Below are 21,658 nucleotides of genomic sequence, written 5' to 3' on the forward strand. Positions count from 1 at the left end.
GCAGCCACAAAACAGCTGGGATGTAGGTTTCTATATATTCACAGATCGGATCTGACTCTTTGTGGTGTTGCTTAGTGCGGGTGTGAATAGCTATGGTTTATGATCATGCGGGATCTGGTCTTATTTTCCTACACAAACTGCAGAGCTAGGACTGTGTGGCTTGGAAGAGACGGCAGCGAGTGAGCAAACATGTTTCTGTGGGTTGTTTGGGGCCAGGGGTCCTGGTGGACGGAGGATGGGTGTGGAAGGTTCAGCACCAAAGCAGTGCCGTGTCTGGCTCGACACCGTTGCAATTCATCAACAGGCAATCACAGACCCACTGGGGAGCGTTAGTGGGAGGCATGGAGGTAGTGAGAAATAATTCAAAAGCATTTCTGAATCATGAGAAATGCTTTTTAAAATCTTATCATCCATTCTAATGTCATTTATCTGTCTAAGGTCAACTACTTTCAGAATTCCCTGCTTCTCAAAGCCTCTGAACTGTTTATACTAAACACTGTGTGTGCTTAGGGGAAATGACCACTATTCTTTGGAATCCCAATTAGCTAATTGTCCAGCAGGGAGCCCCCACGGAACCAGAATCCTGGCCCATCAGAGTGTCCCAGGTCCACTCCAATGCGATACAATGTGTTCGGTCATATATCAGTGAACACCAGGATTATGGTTCTTAGTATCAGGACTATTTTCAAGCCCTAAAGTTTGTTTTTGAAATAGACGGTGATTTTCCCCCCTAAAATTCTAAAGCTTTTACATACATACAAAAGCATGACTTGGTTTTTGGAAATTTACTTGGTAGCCTGGGAGCCAGCTTCTCATTAACTTGGATGATTTTAAACAGAATCAGTACTTCTGGGTGATCAATATCAGATTGTCATATCTCATTCTTCCAGACACTGGGCTGGGTATTTCATAATGCCCCCAAATAACTATGAAAATAGCTTTTTCCAAATTGTCTGGAGTCTCTTTCCCCTTAAATTAGAGCATCCAACCCAGATTATATATAAACAAGCACTTGGAGATTACAGCTTTTTAAATGTCTTCCAGAATTTATATACTGAATTGAGTGTATTGAATTTATATACTAAACATTCTCCATTGAAACAGTCCCCTTTTGACACTTACACATTCATCCCAAGTATGATCACAATAATTGTCAAGGCCGGGCACTAGTACAATACCGGGTATGTAGGTCTTAGTAAATATCTTGTGATTGAACAGGTCCATGAGTAAGTGCGTGACAAAAGAACAGATAAATGAATTTAGAGCTTGCCTTTTAAGGACCCCCTTCCAATCCAGTAACACTTTTGTTTTAAATACCTCCACTAATGGCAAATCTTGTGTTTTGGGGGTGAATGTGATTAGTGAAAACAGTCAAAATCCCTTAGAACCAGTCTTGGGAATAGGAGACACAACTCGAAGGGATAAGGGCAGTGAGGGAAACACAAGATATGAACAAAATATTACAGGTCTGACTTTCTCGTGATTGGCCTCAGAAGGCAATGCCAGAAGGAATTTACCAGCATTACGAGTCCCGGATCAGGCACACTGACTCCAGGATAATGTCTTTGAGAGGCTATGCTCAAGACAGGAGAGGTGGCATGCTCACTTCCCCACTAATTTTCACTAATTGTGCATATACATTGATGGTCAGTGTTTATATATTTTTAAGAGTGATGGGGGCAAGGGGTGGGGGGAGGTCCTGGACACTTTGATAATCTTAAATCCACGAAACTTCATTGCTCCCATCTGCAAAAGAAAGAATCAAAGTCCACAATCTCTTTAATCTTCCCCAGCACTAACAGTCAACAATCCTGTACATAAATAGTTGTACTATTGTTCACGCATCTGCAAGCACTCTCCCTCACTTTTCAGAGGCTTCCTACTGAGGGGATGTGTTCCTTCAAACAGATGTAAGGGAACTCATGCATTAGGGTTAGACCATCAGGCGTGCAAAGCTCCTAGAGCAAAATGAACGGGACCCCTGCACACATCCACCTCGGTCCTACTCGCCGTTAACTACATGTCCCCCAATAGGGACAATTATCGAAGTCATCATCACAGTGTACATTCATGTGAAATCATTTTTATAAATCAGCGAGTGTAGCTGCTGTTTCAATGACCTCTCAACTGTTCACCAAGCAGTTACTACTTGAAAGGTAGGGGAAGCACTTTCAAATGGAAGGATGACCGCCGGCTTGAGAAATTCCTGCTTCCGACTGTGTCCGAAGTATCTTATTCTGTAGGTTCCAGGCTGGGCGGTGTCCGGAATGTGCCATTGTATTGTGGCATTGCTGTGACCCCGCAGCCCCTTGTGCCAATAGAAACTGTTGGTAGAATACAAACAAGCCAACCGAGGTTTACTCTTAAAAATGTGTGATTTGAAAAATGAATGAACACTCAGGGAGTACTTAGCCTAACCAAGGCACTAGCCCGGGTATTGGGAGTATAGCAAAGAACAAAACAGGGACAAAAACTGACTTTCTAGAAGGGACCTTTTAGGAAATATTCAGTTGTAGAAATAGTTCCACTTGTTCTACTTTTCTAACTACCCAAACACTGTCCATCCCAAGGAGCCTCCCTCTCCTGATACTCAGAATATAGGACATCTCTTGTGTGAGAACTGATAGAACATTCTGTTTGCCCTTGTCATCCTGTGTCAACTGACACTGAAAACTCCCATCTAGATTCATTTGTTAAAAGTGTATATTTAATGACTGCTTGTGCCAGACTATTCTAGGATATTTAATGACTGCTTGTGCCAGACTATTCTAGACTATTCTGAGGATATGAGCAAGACAGGCATGGCCCAAAGTTCCACGGAGCGTCTTCTCCCTGGGGCCAGGCGGGGGAAGAAAAGGCAATAAACCAGAAATCGACAAATGATCTTAAAAGTGCTAGGCAATGAAGCAAGTAAGTAGTAAGCAAGTAAGTGAATGAAGCAAGTAAGGTAGAGGTATCTCTATGGAGATGTTATTTAAACTGAATGCACAGTGCCTGGAGGAAAGACATTCCAGGCAGAAGGAACCGAGAGGCAAAGTGGCTTCAGCGGGAAAGCACGGGGTACGGTAGAGAAACAGAACCCTCTGGTAGGATCAGAGCGTGGTGAGGTGTGGCACAGTGGCTGGGTTTACAGAAACAGATGGAGTCAGCTCATATGGGTCCATGCAGACCACAACACGGAGCTCAGATAACCCTGCTAGTGAGATACAACCAGCTAACTGACTGAGGTCCCCAGCTGTGTGCCGAGTGAGTGCCCTGGGCAGAAACAGTGTTCTCAACGTTCTGTGTTTTTCAGGGATGGGCCCAGTGCTCTCACGACAGGCGCAACGATACTGCTGCTGGTGGACAGGACGGAAGCCTATCTGTGTCCTCAGTGTTCATTGCTATTCTGATTTGGGGCTTTTCAAAAAACAAAATCATTTTTATTAACTGTATAGTCTTCTTTTAACCATAAATATGTATTTATTATTAGTTTAAAAATGACCTATGCCCTAGAGTCCTAAAGATCAGAGGAAAATATCTGCCATATTTATTGGTGATTATCAAAGGGGTGACAGTGTGGTCAAACCTGGATTTCCGGTTAACCGTGGGAAGGAAACCAACATGCAACCCGTCACTTAGCTGAAGGCGATCGGAATTCAACACAAATTCCCAAAACCTCTGACCACTTGTGCAGTGTGAAATGTAGACAATTGGGAGAAGAAACGTTCTCTTATTTCGGACACAGTTTGCAAATCTTCAAAATATGCCTTTGGCTCAAATGAAGGATCCTTGGGCAGGTATATACAGACAACACACTTTGCGTATAGACTGGTGATTGTCCCAGAAGGAGCATCAGGCTCTGTGAAGCCACAGCCCACCCCCAGTGCCTTTCGGCCAGTGTATAGGAAGCCTCGGCAGTCTGCAGGGGCAATGTCTGCGGCTGCGGAAGGAAACCGAACTAACAGATGTTTACAAAGATGGAGGCCATAACCTCATTAGCACCTAATCTGCCAGAAGCACACGCCACCATATTTTGCAGAAAAACAGAATCCAAATGAAGTCTAATAAATCAACTAAATATGGCCAGAAGGATCCTTGGGAATTTGATATCATTAATATCATGCATGGAGCTGGGCTTCCCATTTGTCTTCCCTGCATTACTAACCAACTGTTGTCAAGGCTTGAAAGACAAAATATGCAACAGACATGCTCACCGAGTCTCCCAGGAGGCATCGTTATGCACTGTCCACCATGATGCTGAGGCGGCCTCGTACTTCTCGACAGTGAGGAAGGTCTGATGGGTCTGAAATGCAATTAGTTTAACTGGTGGGACCCTGCACGGTCATGGAAGGAACTTGTCTGCAAATATGTCCCTTGTGGCGTGCAGGCACACCTGCCAATATCATGTGTGAAAATGTAGTAGAATTCCACCCAAATTCTTAGGTGTTTCTCTTTACATCCCAGGTAATGTCTTCAGAATGTTCATTTATCCAGGCTATTACAAACCATGACTTTTTTAATTTTGTTTTTTTTTTATTGTGCTATGTTAGTCCCTATCCAGTACATCATTAGTTTTTGATGTAGTGTTCCATGATTCATTGTTTACATATAACACCCAGTGTTCTGTGCAATACATGCCATCCTTAATACCCATCACCAGGCTCACCCATCCCTCCATTCTCCCCCCACCCAAACCCTCAGTTTGATTCCTGGAGTCCACACTCTCTCATGGTTCATCTCCCTCTCTGATTTCCCCCCTTCACTTTGCCTTTCCTTCTCCTAATGTCCTTAGAAAACGGGGTGATCTTAATGTTAGAGTTGATAGCAAATTTTGCAAATGGGGGTGGAGAAGAGATAGAAAAAAACTTGACATTTTAAGAAAGGCATAAGTCAAACCTTCTCAAGACATGTTTATTGATCTATATTCCAAGACTTTCTCTAGTTACCTCAAGACTTGGGAAGGAAAATGGGAGAGTTTCTTCATCTTTCCTTCTCTGGGTAAATGAATTATGAGTAAATATACCTCCTGAGTGAAAGAACTGAAAAGAATGCATACATCTTCCCTGTCCTCGGGTGCTAAAAGCAATCCCTATACTTTGTCATAATGGATTGCTAGAAAGCACGTCAAAAGCAGGTTATATTTTTCCCATTGGAAAATAGCTATAATAATTCAGTTCAGACCAAGAATTCTGTGTCAAGTAAAGCACAGATTTGAATAATATAACAAATTAAAAGATACAGAGGCCATAAATCTCCAATTTTCCTCAAAAATCTTTAGATTGTGGGCCCTTAAGGGCAGGACATGTGTCTGATTCCCTTTTACCCATTAAAGCCCTTTATATCTGTCACTTACAGGTATAAAACTTTGCTGAATGAAAAGTTTTATACTTTCCATTACTTACACCTGGGCCGTGGGATTATTTAAAACTCAAATTACTCAACTGATAGGTTATAGTCAGTAACGTTTTCATGATGATGGTGACTTGTGAAGAGAAGAGTTTCTGGCCATTTAGGGCAGAGGGACATTGGAGAGGCTGTGGATGGAGTAGGAGATTGGGTGAAACCTCATGGACAGGTGTAGAGTGTAGACCACAGAATGAGTCTAGACCACTGCATATGTGAACTATGTGGCTATCCTTTCCCCCCTCCCAACCCTAATCTCTACCTGAAACACAATTAGTTAATCCTAGTTACTTAATCTTTCTGGCCTCAGTTTCCTCATCTGTAAAGTGGGGACAATAAAATGTAAGTAGTAGGGAGTATAGTAGGGAGGATTAACTGAGATTAACATAATAATGTATGTAAAGCGTTTCACCTGGTGGCTACAAAGAGTAATACTTTGATGAATAATGGTGAGGATCACTAACATAAAAGGGAAGAAAAACTGTTGTATGCCGAGTCCCAGAGCGTTCTTAGAAGCCAATGCTATTCTTGTTATAGTGCTTTAAGCATTTTGTTCTCCTGCTTCTCCAAGGCAATAACGATGATGGTATTTCTCCAGCCTAAGGGTATCAAAGGACAGCTAATCCTGCAGTTTTGCGATAACGCTTTGATATCTTCAGGAAACAATGCTATAAACATGCAAATATTATGGCACAGTTTGACTGCCTAGAGAAATTATTTCCATAAGTGCATGTTGAATTTCCAAGCAGGAGAACATTTTTCCCCAGTGTCATATTTGACGATGTCATATTGCCACAGTTGTTATCAGAGCAATAAGGATATTTCAATGAACAGAAATGGAAGGCTCATTTGGGAGAAGGGTGTTTGGGGTTCTAAGTAACAGTGGTCCCTGGGAAGAATGGCTCATGGATACAGAAAAAGCAGCCTCTGCCACACTAAAAAAAATCTGACCTTGAAATCACTTTTGTATACTTTCTTTTTCATCTACATATCTCTTTATTGTTTGAGTTTTCACAACGAGAATATGCCTAGTTATCTTGTGGACTTATAAGAACATTCTTTTTTTCTTTTTCGAGAGAGAGTGGGGGGAGGGGCAGAGGGGGTGAGAAAGAGACTCTTACGCAGACTCCTTACTCAGCAGGGTGCCTGACGCTGGACTCCAGCCCATGACCCTGAGATTATGATCAGAGCCAAAATCAAGAGTCGGATGCTTACGTGACTGAGCCCACCCAGGGACCCCAGTTATAAGAACATTGTAAAGGAGTTACAGAGGAGCAAAATTGATTCATTTTATTAATAGCTACATTACCTATGTATACTTTATATATGATTAAAACAGTGAAGTGTGAATTGATACATAACAAACTATGAACAGTTATTACCTCTGAAAAGGTTTATGGAAAGAGAGGCACTTTCACATTCTATTTTAAAACTCTTCTAGGGGCACCTGGGTGGTTCAGTGGGTTAAAGCCTCTGCCTTCAGCTCAGGTCATGATTTCAGGGTCCTGGGATGGAGCCCAGCATCAGGCTCCCTGCTCAGTGGAGAGCCTGCTTCCCCCCACCCCCGCCTGCCTCTCTGCCTACTTGTGATCTCTGTCAAATAAATAAATTAAATCTTAAAAAAAAAAAAAAAAAGCTCTTCTATATGGTCTGTTTTTACATCAAACATGTATTTCTTGTGTCATTTTTTTCAATATTAATAAATAAATAGCCCTTCAGTGCCGCAGTCAAGGGTCAGGAAAGGGCAGATGCAAGATAAAGCGCCCAGGCCAGGGCCCCAAGCCGTGGAGTACCCCCGCAGGCGCCCATAATCACTCTGGAGGTGGGACCAGAGTCTACCGTGCTAGAGTAAGAGGGGAGGCAGAATTGGGGTGGGAAGGAAACAAGGATACATTTCACTCTCGGCCCTTTGCTTATTTTACCCAATTTAGTAGAGTTTCTAAATTGGAATACATAAATGAGATTGTGTTCAAATTTCTATCTTCTCCAGGGACAGTGTAACTCTTGATACCTCGTGCAATATGTGATTCTGAGCAGACCCGATTAAATGTTTCCTGTGCTTTTTCCCCCCAGACTGAATTCCATAGTACTCGTCCTACGGAAAATTTCCCCACACCTAAAAAAAACGATGAAAAGCAAATTGGAGCATTTTATCATTATGTCATTAATCTCCATAAGGCTATTCGAATGATGACTAAAAAGTGGATTTAAATCTGTCAAAAGAATCATTGATGCTTACCTGGTTTTCTGCTGAGTTCTTCGGGTTGGCGCCTACGAAGGTAACTTCAGCAACTTCTCCCTGAAGATAAAAACTTATGAGTTTGTTCTTCATCGTGCTCATATTTGGGCCATGATTTATGAAATGTTCAAGGATGTTGGGCACACGTGCAGATTCTATCCTACTTAATCAAATGAGTTATCTTTGGAGAATATTAGAGAACACACCTTGCAACCATGGACATGGGAATTTGGGCTGAGAAATTACTCAAGAATTTTTCACCAATGAATTCGCTTTTAGTACATTCAGATAGAGATGAAGACAATGCATTAAAAATGGCTTTTTCAGCCTTTGATGTTGTCTCACACTTCCCTCTGACACACCTACAGGAAGTGGACTGACTCAAATCAAAGCAGTCAACACTTTCCCTGAATGACTTACACTTGCACTGATGCTGGCTCGTGTGAGGTACAAAGTGGAATGACAGGATGTGTACCTACCTCCCCACCTGAAACAACAAACGAGCTGGGCAAATACATATTAAACCATGGCTCTACAGACAGCAGAGCAATGAAAGCAACCAAACGATGAAAACAGTGATCCTGGGGTGACAGAAAACAGACAAAAGCAGCCCTGCCATGGCCCCAGCCTAATGCCCTCAGAGCACATGTACAGCGTGAGGAGGCAGAGCTTAAGCAAAACCAGGAAGCTGATCGAAGTTAAGGAACAGATGTGGGAGTCCGTGAAGGCCAAATAGTCTCATATTCACAAGGCAAAGTCATAGAGAGAAGAGCATACCAGAGAGAGGAGAGCTACATAAAGAGTGAACACTCTGGAGATCTGCAGAAGGTTCCCCTCAACTCTGCGTGCAGAGAAGAGGACCACGTGAACCCAGGAAAAGAACCTATCAGCAGAGACTGAAATCCTTACTCCCTAAAGCATCTAAGCACACACTCTGGTCAATATTGGTCTGGACATTAAGTTATTTAACCATAGGGACAACACCTTGAGAGCCAGACTTAAATGTAAAATCAAGAACAACAAAAGAAACAGAGAAGACCCGGTAGCCACACATTGCAAGAGAGATAGACTTGACTGACTTGGTCCAGTCTAGTTTTCAGGGCGCAAACGAACAAAAACGACAACTCTGGGGGTGGGGGTGGGGGGCTAGGATCCAGAATTGGTACAATATACCAAAACATATCCAGTATTCAACAACAACAAAATGATGGGATGTGCATACATGAAGAGATCACTCATACTAAGGGAAAAAAGCCCAGTCAAAACTGCCCTTCTGTGTCCCCGGATGTTGTAGTTAACAGACAAAGACTTCAAAGCAGCTGTTGTAAAGGTGTTCTAAGAACATTATAAATCACGTTTAAAGAAAAAAATAAAAGTCTGATGATAATTACTTTACATATAAAGAACCTCAAAGAAGAGACTTGTTAAAAATGGATTGGATATTCTAGAGCCAAAAGTCACAACTGACATGAGAAATTCACTAGAAGAACTTAATAGCAAATATGAGATGACAGAAGAAAGGATAAGTAAACAAGAATTTATCAATATAAATTATTAGCCTGATGATGGGTATTAAGGAGGGCACAGATTGGAAGGAGCATGGGTGTTATACACAGACAATGAATCATGGAACACTACATCAAAAACTAACAATGTAGTATATGGTGACTAACATAACACAATTAAAAAAAATAAAAATAAAAATCAATTATTTGGTCTGAAGAATGGACAGAAAAACCTGAAGAAAAATTGCTAGGACCTCAGAAATAAACGGGACATCAAGTATACCCACGTTCACAAACCACAAGTCCCAGAATTGTGGGACAGCACAGAGAAACAAACAAACAAAAAAAACAAACAAAATTTTGGAAGAAATAACAGATGAAAACTTTCCAAACTTGATAAATATTACCCTGCTGACCCAAGGAACTCAACAAATCCCAAGTAGGATAATCAAAGAGTGCTTCTCATTCAGATACATTGTAGCAAACTGGGGGCAGGCAGAGGCAAATAGAGAATCTTGAAAGCAGCAAGAGAAAAATGATGCATTACATACAGGGAAACTCCAATAAAATCAGCAATTGACTTCTCATTAGACAGTGAAGAACAGTGGCAACAGGAGAACATATCCAAAGTGTTAAAAGAAAAAGTTTCTCCACGAAGAGGGAGCAAAACTATCCTTCAAAGATAAAGGGAGAATAAAGCTATTGCAACTGAATAAAGCCCGAGAGAATTTGTTCTTAGCAGAGCTGTCCTCCAAAAAGAACTAAGGGAAGTTCTTCATGCTGAAAGGAAATGATGCTAGATAGTAATAGTAGTTCAAATTCCTAAGGAACAATAAAGATCCTCAGAATGGTAAATATGTGGGCTGTTTAAAATATTCTGTGACTATGCTTTTCCATATCTTCTCGTAATCTCTTTAGAAGGTACGAGATTGTATAAGACAATTAGTTATAACACTGTAGCATTGTATGTATATATAGATTCAACATATGTGACAACAATATCACAAAGGATGGGAAAGGAAAATAGATATATTGGAACAATCTTTTTATATTTTTTTGGAATTGTTAGTATTATATTGAAGTAGGGTACAATTAGTTAAGATGTATATTGTAGACCTGTGATAAAATACATATATATATATATATATATATATATATATATATATATATATGGACTAGATAGATAGATAGATAGATAGTCTCTGTCCCCATCTCCTGGTACATAGCTTCTAAAACTCTTAGAATTCCAGAAGTGGTGTGTCTTTTTGTATGTAATGAAATGACCAGTGGCTGAGGGTTTCTGGGTAACACTGGGATGGAGGCTAGTTGTCAGGGAAATCAACCTTTGATTAGAGGGTTGGAATTATCAAGTCCAACCCCCTGATCTCCAGGGAGGGAAAAGAGACTGAGGGTTGAGTTAATCATCAATAGCCAATGAGTTGATCAATCGTGCCTATATAATGAAGTCTGCATGAAAGTCCCTAAAGTCTGGGGTTCAGAGAGCTTCTGGATGGGTGAATGCATGAAGATTTGGGGAGGCTGGCTTTCCTGGAGAGCTCATGGGAACTTCGCCTTCCCTTCCCCCATATCTGCCTCTCCTCCAACAGGCTGTGCCTGAGTTGTAAGCCATGTATAATAAATCGATAACCTAGTAAGTAAACTGTTTTCCTGAGTTCTGTCAGCCTGTTCCAGCAAGTTATTTAGCCCAAGGTCGGGCTCCTGGGAATCTCCAATTTGTAGCCAATCAGTCAGGAGCAGAGGTGACAACTTGGATTCACCACTGGCATCTGAATTGTGTGAGGCGGTGGGAGTGGAGGGATACAGTCTTGTGGGACCGAGCCCTTAACCTGTGAAGTAAATGCCAACGCCAAGTAGATGGTGTCAGAATTGAACTGAATTACAGGACACCAAGTTGACGTCTGCAGAGAATTGGAGAACTGCTTGGTGTGGGGGAAATGTCCACATATACCACTGCTGCCAGAAGTACTGAAAGGAGGGAGTGCGGAAAGGAAATTCAGAATTCTTTTTCCTTTTCAATTCCCTAAAACAACTACTAGGAAAATAATAAAAAATATATATAGTAAAACAAAACAAAACAAAACCAAAAAAACAGAAGAATAAAAAAGGTACACTAACATGTAAAAAGAACCTAAGCTTCCATTTTAAGAAATGAGAAGAGGAAAATAAAATCTAGGCAGTCAGAAGAAAGAATATAAAACACCAGAGCAAAAATCATTGCAATTGAAACAGGAAAAATGATAGATAAAATCAAGGAAGCTAAAAGCCAGCTCTCTGGAGACACAAATTGTCAAAATCATGAAGAAAGAAGGGTCATTGTTGTTGACCCTATAGAAATGAAAAGGATTGTAAGAACATATTGTGAACTTTATCCAAACAAATTAGACAACTTACAACAAACAAGCAACTTCCTAGGAGGATGAAAATTTTTAGGAAGATGCAGATTCCTCAAGACAAACTAAATGCCAGGAGGGATACATAATGACTCAAGAAAAGAAAAAAGAAAAGAAAAAAAAAAACCAGAAAGTCTGAACAGGTTTATGATAAGTAAAGAAATTGGAGCAGTAAATAAAAATTTTGCCAGAAAGACAAGCATAGGTCCATGTGGCTTTGCTGATAAATATGACTGAATATTTAAAGAAGAAATAACACCAATATTTTCCATGAACCTCCAGAAAACACAGGAGGAAACACTTGCTAACTCATTCTTTGATCCGAATATTATCCTGACACCAAGGGCAGCAAAGAGAACACGCGAAAAGAAGACTACAAATGTCCCTCGTGGGCATGAGTATAAAACTTCAGCAAAATATTAACAAGCCCAATTCAACAACAGATAAAAAAAGATTCTATACCATTAAGGAAGGGTATTTATTTAGTATCTGAAAATCAACTAATACAATACACTACCTTAATAGAATAAAAGACAAAATCCTACATGATCACCTGAGCAGACATGAAAGCATTTGGAACAAATCCAACACCCATACTTCATTAAAAACAAACAAACAAACAAACAAACAAAACAAAAACAAAACTTGGCATACAAGGAAACTTTCTCAACTTGATTGATTAAAGTCATTTATAAAAATCCTAAAGGAAACATCATACTTAACAACTGAGTCCTCTTCCTCCTGATTAGAAACAAGAGAAGGATGCCTAGTCTCACAACACGTCTTCTACACTGTACTGTAGGCTCCAGTGCATTAAGGAAACAAAAATTAAAAGCCTCCAGAAAAGTAATCCACAAAGGAGCAAGTAAGCTTGCTTTTATACACAGACGACATAATAGTGTACGTAGGAATTTCTAAGGAATCCACACCTCCCCCTCAAATCTCGTGGGACTAATAAGTGATTTAGCAAAGTGGAAGGACACAAGGTCAACATAAAATTGTAGTAGTTCAAGTCCTGCCTCATTGCTACGTGCTTTTCCTGTCCTTGATCTAAGAGAACATTCTGAGCTCTAGTAAACGGTTCCACGACCAACAATTTGAGACAAAAAGAAGCACTTGGATTTTAGAAATTTGATTTTACATCATCACCACCTGGAAAATAAATATTTCCCCATTTCCACATCTCCAGAGCTCTGCAGTGTCAAGAACAACCATTATCAAATTGTTAGGACTTATCATTGCTAACAGCAACTTATCATTGTCTACAGCATGATTAGAAGCAGGGGTTGACATTAGACAGTGTCTTTTTCCCATCCTTAGACACAGGCTTCTGGAAGATTCCAAGATCTCTTGGGGAGTCTTACCACTCTGTATGTAGGTTGCGCGGGCTGCAGAACATCCCCAAAATTTTTGCCTATCGGTGTTCTATCCGGGATATTAGGAATTAAGGACGCTATCAGTTGTTTGAAAAATGGAGGCTCTGGACCTCTGCTCAGGTTGGCTACTGTATCCTAGAACAGAGAACATTTGCTTAAGGACCACACAATGTAGAGTCAAAGCCCCTTTCCCCAGGCCCCCACCTCCCAGAAATGCCTTCATTAAAGGAAACATGCACACACACAGCGCCTCTCTCTAAGAGATAACAGCTTTAACAAAATGTGGGGCAACTTTGCTAAAATGTGAGTCTAGATGTCCACAATTCAAACTTTTGTCACTAGAGGAAAGTTCAGGTCATAGACAACACTTTCACTCCCCGGACCATGCAGTCCTGAGATTGGAGTGTAATTACTATATAAGTTTAGATTCTGGGACAGTCATTTTTCAACTACGTGACTCTGGATAGGAGCCTAACACATGGTAAGCCTTCGTACCATGACATCGTGATTATTCTTTTAATTTTTTAAATGTGCTGACTCTTACCCAGAGTCAACACCAAGCTTTATTTCCCCCTAGATCCTTCTCTGTGCTAATTAAAAATACATATAATAAATATACTTTTAACTTAAAAGTTAAGATCTGCGTATGCCCTGACTGGTTTAATCTATGTTTTCCACAAAATTTGTCATCTTTAATGGTGTCATTACAACATTAATCTCAAATTTTAGGGAATCCTTCATAATGGACACTGATCCTTACTTTTAATAATTTAATCTTCTCAACAGCCATAACATCGATTTGCTGGCCTTCCCTTCCCACAAATGGGAACGTAAGCTGGGAGATACTCAGTATTCTTTTTTGAGATCTCATAGCTAATCTTAGAGAGAGAACCATAGCACTGGCTGTGACACAAATTTCTACAAAACGAATCACACTTTCTCCCTACGTGTCACTATAAAACTTGAAGACTATTTCCGTGGGAGGAACTGTAGACATACAGTCATAATGCAAGTGAAGTCTGAGCCTATCCCTTGGGATGGGTTATATGTTTATACTTTACTGTGTAATCAGAATATTCTAGGAGGAGTTACAGCTCTCACGATGAAAATTAAAGCAGTTCTATTTTGGTTAAAAAAAAAAAAAAGGGATCAGACCTAAAATGGAGAGGAATGCTATGATAAAACAATCATCAGACAATTAAAATACATCTTAAGTAGATACCCTGTAGTGAAATTTCCTATGGTCAGCAATTAGGTGGAGGCATATGGAATTGCCAATATTCAATTGTTTCCACCCACAGAAGCAGCTGTATCATTTGTTTCCACTCGATCTAACCAAGCTCTTTCTCTGAAAGGGCTTTGTTGTCTTTATTATGTGGCAATCATGTCCCAGGCTTTACTGGCGCCTATAGGGTATTATATAAAGATCTGCCAATGATTTTAAGCCCTTTATCCTGTCTACTGGCTCATCTGCTGAGGCCAGAGTCAGCTTCATTGATACCCGCACTCCCAAAGAAAGAGATCCACAGGTGGGGTGCTTCTAATTCAACGTGTTGGGGTGTATGTATTCTAGATCAATGCAAAGTGTACGCATTCCACAGTTACACTCCATCATCTCTCCGCCTCTAGTGCTCACAGCAACTGCCTTATTTTTGAGCCACCAAGAAAGTAAAAAACATGTCACTGATTATAATCAGAAATTTCCTCTGATGGGAAGATGCATCCTCGTTTCAGAGATGCTGCGGTATGGGAAGTAGGTCTCTCAGAAGAATGACCTGCTCAACTCATGAAGTGATTAGAGAGACTCTGGCCAGGACTGGAGAACACTGGTCCAGACCCCGGCTACAGTTAGAATAAGCCCAATGACTCACATCTCCAAACCACTTCGCTCATCTGAAAGATGGGGAGAAAATGATACCTCCCTACTTTCACAGGATGATCACAAAGATAATATGAGATCACATATGTGAACAAAGCTGTCACCACCATGAGATGTTAACGGCATCTGAATTCACTGATGGTTTTGTTTCTTAGAGCTACGTTGTAGCTACAAACTTTTTAAATACAAGGGGTTTGAAAGAAACTGAACACTGGAAGCTCAAGTTTTCTTTTGTTTCGCTCTGCATCTCCCTTCTCCCAAGACACACAAGCATATGTGTTTTGATTACCGTAGCAATGGCCTTAGCAAGGCCTCGGAAGAGCTGGATATAAGCGGACAGAGTGTGTGGTCCATAAATTGTAGATGCTGCCTCATACCGCTGAGCCTGCAGGAGACACAGGACTGAGTCTTACACCATTCTGTGTATCTCCACGCATTCACAGAGGTGCAACGTCCTAGACGAAGGGTGTGAGTTTGGACATCTCACATAATTCAAACTGGCATAATTCAAGATTAATCATGACAAAGGACGGTGGGCATTTCCACTTACCAGCTCAAATAAATGGCTCCCATCAACAATGGGTTCTCCTGGTTTATACCATGTGGACTCTTGGTCCATCCAATCTGAGAGAGGGGAATAGCTCCTGAGCTTAAGTCTATCTTAAATCTATCTTAAAATATAAATGCTGGCCTTCAAGGAGCACAGCAAGAGGGAAAAAATAAGGGAAGTGAGGGTCTCAGTAACTCCTGAGGAAATTGGGCATTGATGGTACTGTCTGGAGAAGGACATTTAACCATCACACAGCTATAAAACCGAACAAGATACATCTCCATATACTGAACAGCAAGCCTCTTTTTGTTCCACAGGAATCCTAGACTCATCAGATCTAAAGTGGAACTCATCACCCCAAAGACACCTGCTCTCCCTGCGACGTCCATCATCCCAGCGAATGCCAACCTTCTGCCATCTTAGACTCTTCCCTCTCCCTCATCCTATATCCTGAAAGTCTCCAAGCGACCATTACTTGGAATCTCTTGAATTCTTTCATTTTCCTCTGTCTCTCCTGATCTTACTGTGGCCAGACTCTTGGCTCTCATCCAGATAAGGACAACTTCCTAATCAGTTCTTTGCCCCCACACTTGGCCTTCTAATTTGTTTTTCAACACTGTCATCCTAGTGACCTTTTTAAATCAAAATTTGATCAGAACACTCCTTCCTTGGAATTCTACTGCCGTTTTCCAAAACGACCTCCTTCCTTATTGAGGTCAAGCTTTGTAGCAGAGCATAAAAGATGCTCTACCAACGAAAACCTCCCCATCAACCAGCTCTCATCTCCCTACTCTCAACTACTCATGGCCCCTCAAACATACTAACTCAGCACCCCCAGACCACTGCCTGTCCAGCTTCTTCCTTATGGGATTCCTCCCTCACTTTTATTTCCCTAACTAGTCCTACTCATTCTCAAGAACTTAGACAAGGGTTACATCTTCCCAAAAATCTGCAGGTCTCCATTCTCAAACACCTATTAAAGACTAGTGCACTTTCTCTTTCTTTTCCTATTACCTTATGCATCCCTTTTACAGTAATGAGATTACTTGCTCTTCTCTGCCTTTCACTAGATCCTAAATCCTAGTACTCTTGAGGGTAGGGGTGGATTTTTACTTATTGTTATGCCCAGATAGTGCTTAGTACAGTATCTGTCTCAACCCATATCTGTTGGATGAATTAGTGAATAAATTAATATTAATCCTTGAAGGAACATGTCCCTGAGAGACATTATAGGCATTCCTAACCTTATTTGTGCCCTGGACTCCTATGGCAGTCTGTGGGACCTGTGAACTCCTCTCAGAGTAAATGTTTCTAAATGTATAAAATGAAATACATTGTTGACAAAGGAAATGAATCAGACTGAAATATATTTAATCAAAGAAAAATAAACCATGTTTGTGATAAGATAATGTTTGAAGAATAATGTTTGTCCCTCTTTACTGAACAAGAAGTAATGTTTGTGCTTCTTTACTGAGTAACAAGATCTAGTAGCAGATCTAGTAACTACTATGATTTTAAAATAGTGATGAGAGGGGAGTTGTTTCCAAATCTGTAATAACTCTCTGTGATATAAAAAGTATCTGTGGTTCCTATTGGTGACAAAGTCAGAGCTACTGTTAATATTATTGCCATTTGTTACCTACATTCCTAATTGAAGGAAATTCTACATAACAGTTACAGAGAAATGAAAAAAATGGATAAATGAAAAGTATTCTCATCCAAGTTTGCCTCAGTTAAGAACCTTTGTTCAAGAGAATTTCCTAGAAGGCAGAGAGTTTCAGGAAAGTCAATAGAGGGCCACAGGGCAGATGCCACTGTTGGCATCATGGGACATTTGTAAAAAAGTAGATTGTATGCCTCTGTCTGGACTGCCAAGAGATTCAAGCAGATATATCAGCAAAAATGAACTATGGGAACTAGACGGTTCCCTTGCTTCTGACAACTACTGTTAAAAAGTACTTGGGGACACCTGGGTGGCTCAGCAGGTTAAGCCTCTGCCTTTGGCTTGGGTCATGATTCCAGGGTCCTGGGATCGAGTCCCGAATCGGACTCTCTGCTCAGCCAGGAGCCTGCTTCCCCCTCTCTCTCTGCCTGCCTCTCTGTCTACTTGTGATCTTTCTCTCTCTCTGTGTCAAATAAATAAATAAAATCTTTTTTAAAAAAAGTACTTGAGCTACTGTCTGCACTATCTGCAATCAAAGAAACATCACCTCTCCTAAATTCTCTGAGACTTTGTTTCTTAATTTATGTCATGGATATAATAAAACCCTACTCCAGGGCTTGTTATGAAGATGACTGAAGATAATATTTGCAAAGTGCTGAACTAGTACATTCAATAAATAGTAGTATCAGCAGGAATTTTCTCTGCTTCAGGCACTAAATGCACTATGGACAGTACCCCTGATGAAATACTTTATTTCAGAAAAAGTCGACATCAGTAAGACCCGAATTCTGACTTGAACTTGGAAAGGGCAAACCTAGAATGCCCCAATACAAACTCTGGCTTATCATCCTCTCCTCTTTCCCAAAACAAAAGCATCTCTCAAAAACACCATTAAGGAAGTCTAGAAGGAAAACCTGCATTTGACACAAGAATCTTGATGAGGGGGTAGTTCATTTAAACACCGAGAACTTTCCACTTTACCTGGTATTCTTCAAAGGTGGTAATATAATGTGTGTACACGTTGCACAGACCCGAAATCACGATGGTCATATTCTCCATCCCATTGGTTGCAAATTCCTAGTCGGGGAAAGGTAGAGCCCGATAAAATTACTCTCCATTGTAATGTATATTATCAGCCCAGTTAAACTTAACATATGATCCTAGATGTGAGCAGTGGTGGTGGAGGGTGTCTCTCCTAACATCACTCATAATGATCAGAACTGCCAATGAATGTAGAAGTACAGTGAGTCCTTGAGGAAAAGTTAGAGCCATAACTACACTACAGTTGAGCAAGTCGATGGACCCATGAACATCTTAGTGATTACATTTGCAGGTGGAGAATTGTCTTATTACTGAATGACAGATATTTTATCCATCTCCTAAATGGATACTAACTAACCATAGTAGTTATTTCCAACTCCAAGTAATAAGATCTCTGTTGATTATGTCATTCTAGAACCACTTGCAATGTTTCCTGAATATAAATAAATAGAGATAAGATACAGAACTCTTAACATGTGTTAGATTTTATTTAGAGAGGACTTCATGATATTAAGGTACTTACGGTGATTTGGTATTTAATCCATAAGACCATCATCAATTTCTAAACTGTTAATATATAAAGAGCAATAAATTATTTAAACCTGATTCTAGTTCCCTTATAATCTTAAACTTGTTCTTATACCACTAATATTTCATATTCACCTCTAGGTATTACTTTCAGGAACTGTGAAACTCTGGTCATCTCAGCAAAGATTAATTTAAAAGGTATCAGATTACAGGAATAGGGAATTCTTTTCTCTTCATCAAATATAAATGCATAGACATTTAATTTCATTTTTAACTTACAGCTTGAACTGCTTCTCGAAGTCTCCGTCCAGACATGGTCCTGAGTCAAGAAAACAGATTTATCTAAGTGTTTTCCTACTCAGATTGTATGCAAAAAATACAGGAAAAACTCAGAGTGAGAGACGGGTGTAATCCTGGCTCATAATACAATATGGTAAGTTTCATAGGAGCTCTACAGCAAAGCAAAGCAAAAATTGAGCTTTTTGTCCCTAACTGTCCTATCTTGAAAATAAATCCCAAACTGGAAACAGACAACTTGTAGGGGGGAAAGGGAATCAATAAATATCACTGGCAAAGACCACAATCATTTTCCATTCTTTGTTTCCGCAGAAGTAAACTATTCATGTTCTATGTTAGTAAAAACTGAAGCAGGTAGAGAATGCATCGCTCCTGCCTAGGAAGAATGTATCATTTCTTTCCTCATTGAAACCTTCAATAAAACAGAGCACTTACTACAGAAGAGGCCCACTTTGAAATGCTAAGGATTCAACAGGAGGAAACTTACATCCCAGAGAGGAAGATGGTCAGCAAGCAAATATAAGGAGTGAGAGGACAGCAGGTGCTATGGGGAATGTAAGGCAGGGTAAGGATGACAGGGGGTGGTGGTTGTTCTTGTGATGATGAGGCCGGTGCTAATGCTGTGCGAATATGGCCGTGGCGGTGGTAATGGTGGTGGTGGTGATGGTGGTGAGGACAGTGTCCTATGTCAGTACAATGAGCATCTCCGTTAGAGATCCGAGCCGAGAACCGAAGGAATAGAAGAGCCAGCTGTGGTGACGAAAGGAGGGTAAGTGTTTAGGCAGAAGGAACCAGAAGTTCATAAGCCCTAAAACAGGAGTATGCTTGAAGCGATGCGATGAAGCCAAGGTGGCTGACGGAGGGGTGAGTAAGGGGGAGATGGGTATGAAATCAGATCAGAGAGGTTGCACAGGGAAAATCTCAATGGGGCCCTTGCAGGATGTTGTAAGGGTTTAAGAATTTACCCAGAGTGAGATGGGAAGCCATTGGACGATTCTGAGCCCTGGCTAAACTTGGGTTTTCAAGGGATTTCCCTGACTGCAGTATTGAGAAAAGGCTATAGAGGAGTAAAGGGAGAAAGCAAGCCGGTGAGACGGGAGGTTATGGCGGTAACCTAGGGGAGAGCTCATGGTGGCTGGGCGGAACGTGCAGAATTTGCTGTGACACTGAAAGTGGGAGAAATTGAAAAGCGAGAGAATTCAGCGATGACTCCAAGGTTTAGAAAGCTATAAAAGGGCTACTTACTGAAACAGAGAAGACTGCTTAAGGAGCAGATTTCAATCTTTCCTGCTTCTAATACTTCAACTGTTTCCAGTATCTGTATTTTGATACTATTTTAAGTCTTTCTGCTGACATGGTAATGCACATCATTTACATTTGCAAGCAGTTTTTCAAATGTTTGTTTGCTACAATTTACCCACTCGAAATACACAGCAAAAGATTTACTCTTCAGAGGCGCACCGAAAGAGGGTTGAAATATTTGTCACTGTTGCCAAAATGGCAGCTTGAGATACAAAGGAGTCAGTTCAGAATTATGGCCTGTGAGAAGAAGCAATTCCAACAGAAACACATACACTATGATTACGATTTTAACTACAGAATAACAAAGGAGACTTACGTAAACTCCCCAGGGGTGGCAGTTATGGCCAAGTACCCAATCGTGACAATCTGAACATCAACAATATCTGGGTGCCAGGGGTGAGGTTTTGTCAACTAAAAACCCAAAACATGAAAACTGTGTTAGGGATTTTGTTCTTTCTATGGGCAAAAGACAGAAGATGCTCACACAAGTTCCTTTATGGATAAAAAGATTGACAATGTGTCCCGCTGTTTTGGGTGTTTTAGCCTATCAGCACAGACCTTCTATCTAATGAATGAGGTAGTATGAGATACTCAAACTGGTCATAACATGATATCAGATGTATTCACCTGACTTCCTTCCTCATCATTGAAGATGTTGGTGGATCTGGTGTCCTAGAATCACAATGTGTAGCAGGTAACCAAGGGTTCTCTTGGAGCACCGTGGTGACCATCCTTGCCAACATGGATATATAATTCTACATTTGGAAGAGCTTAACTTAATCATTATTCTTTGTATTCTCATAGCACTTTAAAAATTTGCAGTTACCAAGTCTTGCCTTACTCTGCCAAGTTTTCTCCAAGGCAATCTACCCTTTTCCTTAGTCAGATTAGTGTAGAAGCTCTCCCTCGATTCCTTTCTTTCCTCTTTCTTTTTCCTGAAGAATTTCAATTGCATGTTGCAGGGGGGGAACTTTACTCAAAAATATTTTCTCCATCAGTAATTTATATTACAAACACTGACACGGCCTTTTGATGTTTAGAATGTAAAAAATCCATGGTCCAAAGGGAGTATTAAAAGACTATTGCTTTGGGGCACCTGGGTGGCTCAGTGGGTTAAAACCTCTGCCTTCGGCTCAGGTCGTGATCCCAGGATCCTGGGATCGAGCCCCGCATCGGGCTTTCTGCTCAGCGGGGAGCCTGCTTCCTCCTCTCTCTCTGCCTGCCTCTCTGCCTACTTGTGATCTCTGTCTGTTAAATAAATAAATAAAATCTTTAAAAAAAAAAAGACTATTGCTTTAGTTGATCGTGTTGTCTGAGTTGTGAGAAAATTGAGATATGAACATGTCCCTTTTTTTTAAATGACCTGAGGATGTTTTCCTCTGCAGAGAATTATATGTGAACTCCTGTCCTGGAGTAAACAAAAATGAATCCTGAATAAGATATATGTTGATCGAATTCTTCCTTTACCACTGTTTTCATCAT

General features: G+C 40.6%; 1 protein-coding gene across 3 annotated transcripts in view; it reads right to left on the bottom strand.

The window, feature by feature from the left end:
* Positions 1 to 2,011: 2,011 nt before the first annotated feature.
* ASAH2 (N-acylsphingosine amidohydrolase 2) overlaps positions 2,012 to 21,658 on the bottom strand; it is an 87,443-nt gene continuing 67,796 nt past the window's right edge. For 2 of the 3 annotated variants that reach the window (XM_032883009.1, XM_032883008.1), the window contains 8 exons: positions 20,493 to 20,587; positions 18,857 to 18,896; positions 17,990 to 18,085; positions 15,085 to 15,180; positions 12,905 to 13,051; positions 7,625 to 7,684; positions 4,197 to 4,285; positions 2,012 to 2,324 (listed from right to left, as the gene is read on the bottom strand). In XM_032883009.1, the coding sequence (XP_032738900.1) occupies positions 2,132 to 2,324; positions 4,197 to 4,285; positions 7,625 to 7,684; positions 12,905 to 13,051; positions 15,085 to 15,180; positions 17,990 to 18,085; positions 18,857 to 18,896; positions 20,493 to 20,587 (816 nt within the window). In that variant the 3' untranslated portion in view covers positions 2,012 to 2,131. Of the gene's footprint in view, positions 2,325 to 4,196; positions 4,286 to 7,624; positions 7,685 to 12,904; positions 13,052 to 15,084; positions 15,181 to 17,989; positions 18,086 to 18,856; positions 18,897 to 20,492; positions 20,588 to 21,658 lie in introns of those variants that run through there. The other variant, XM_032883010.1, reaches the window with a different exon arrangement.

Source organism: Lontra canadensis, unplaced genomic scaffold (assembly GCF_010015895.1).
Source record: "Lontra canadensis isolate GAN:19392208 unplaced genomic scaffold, GSC_riverotter_1.0 scaffold85, whole genome shotgun sequence".
Taxonomy (NCBI): Eukaryota; Metazoa; Chordata; class Mammalia; order Carnivora; family Mustelidae; genus Lontra; species Lontra canadensis.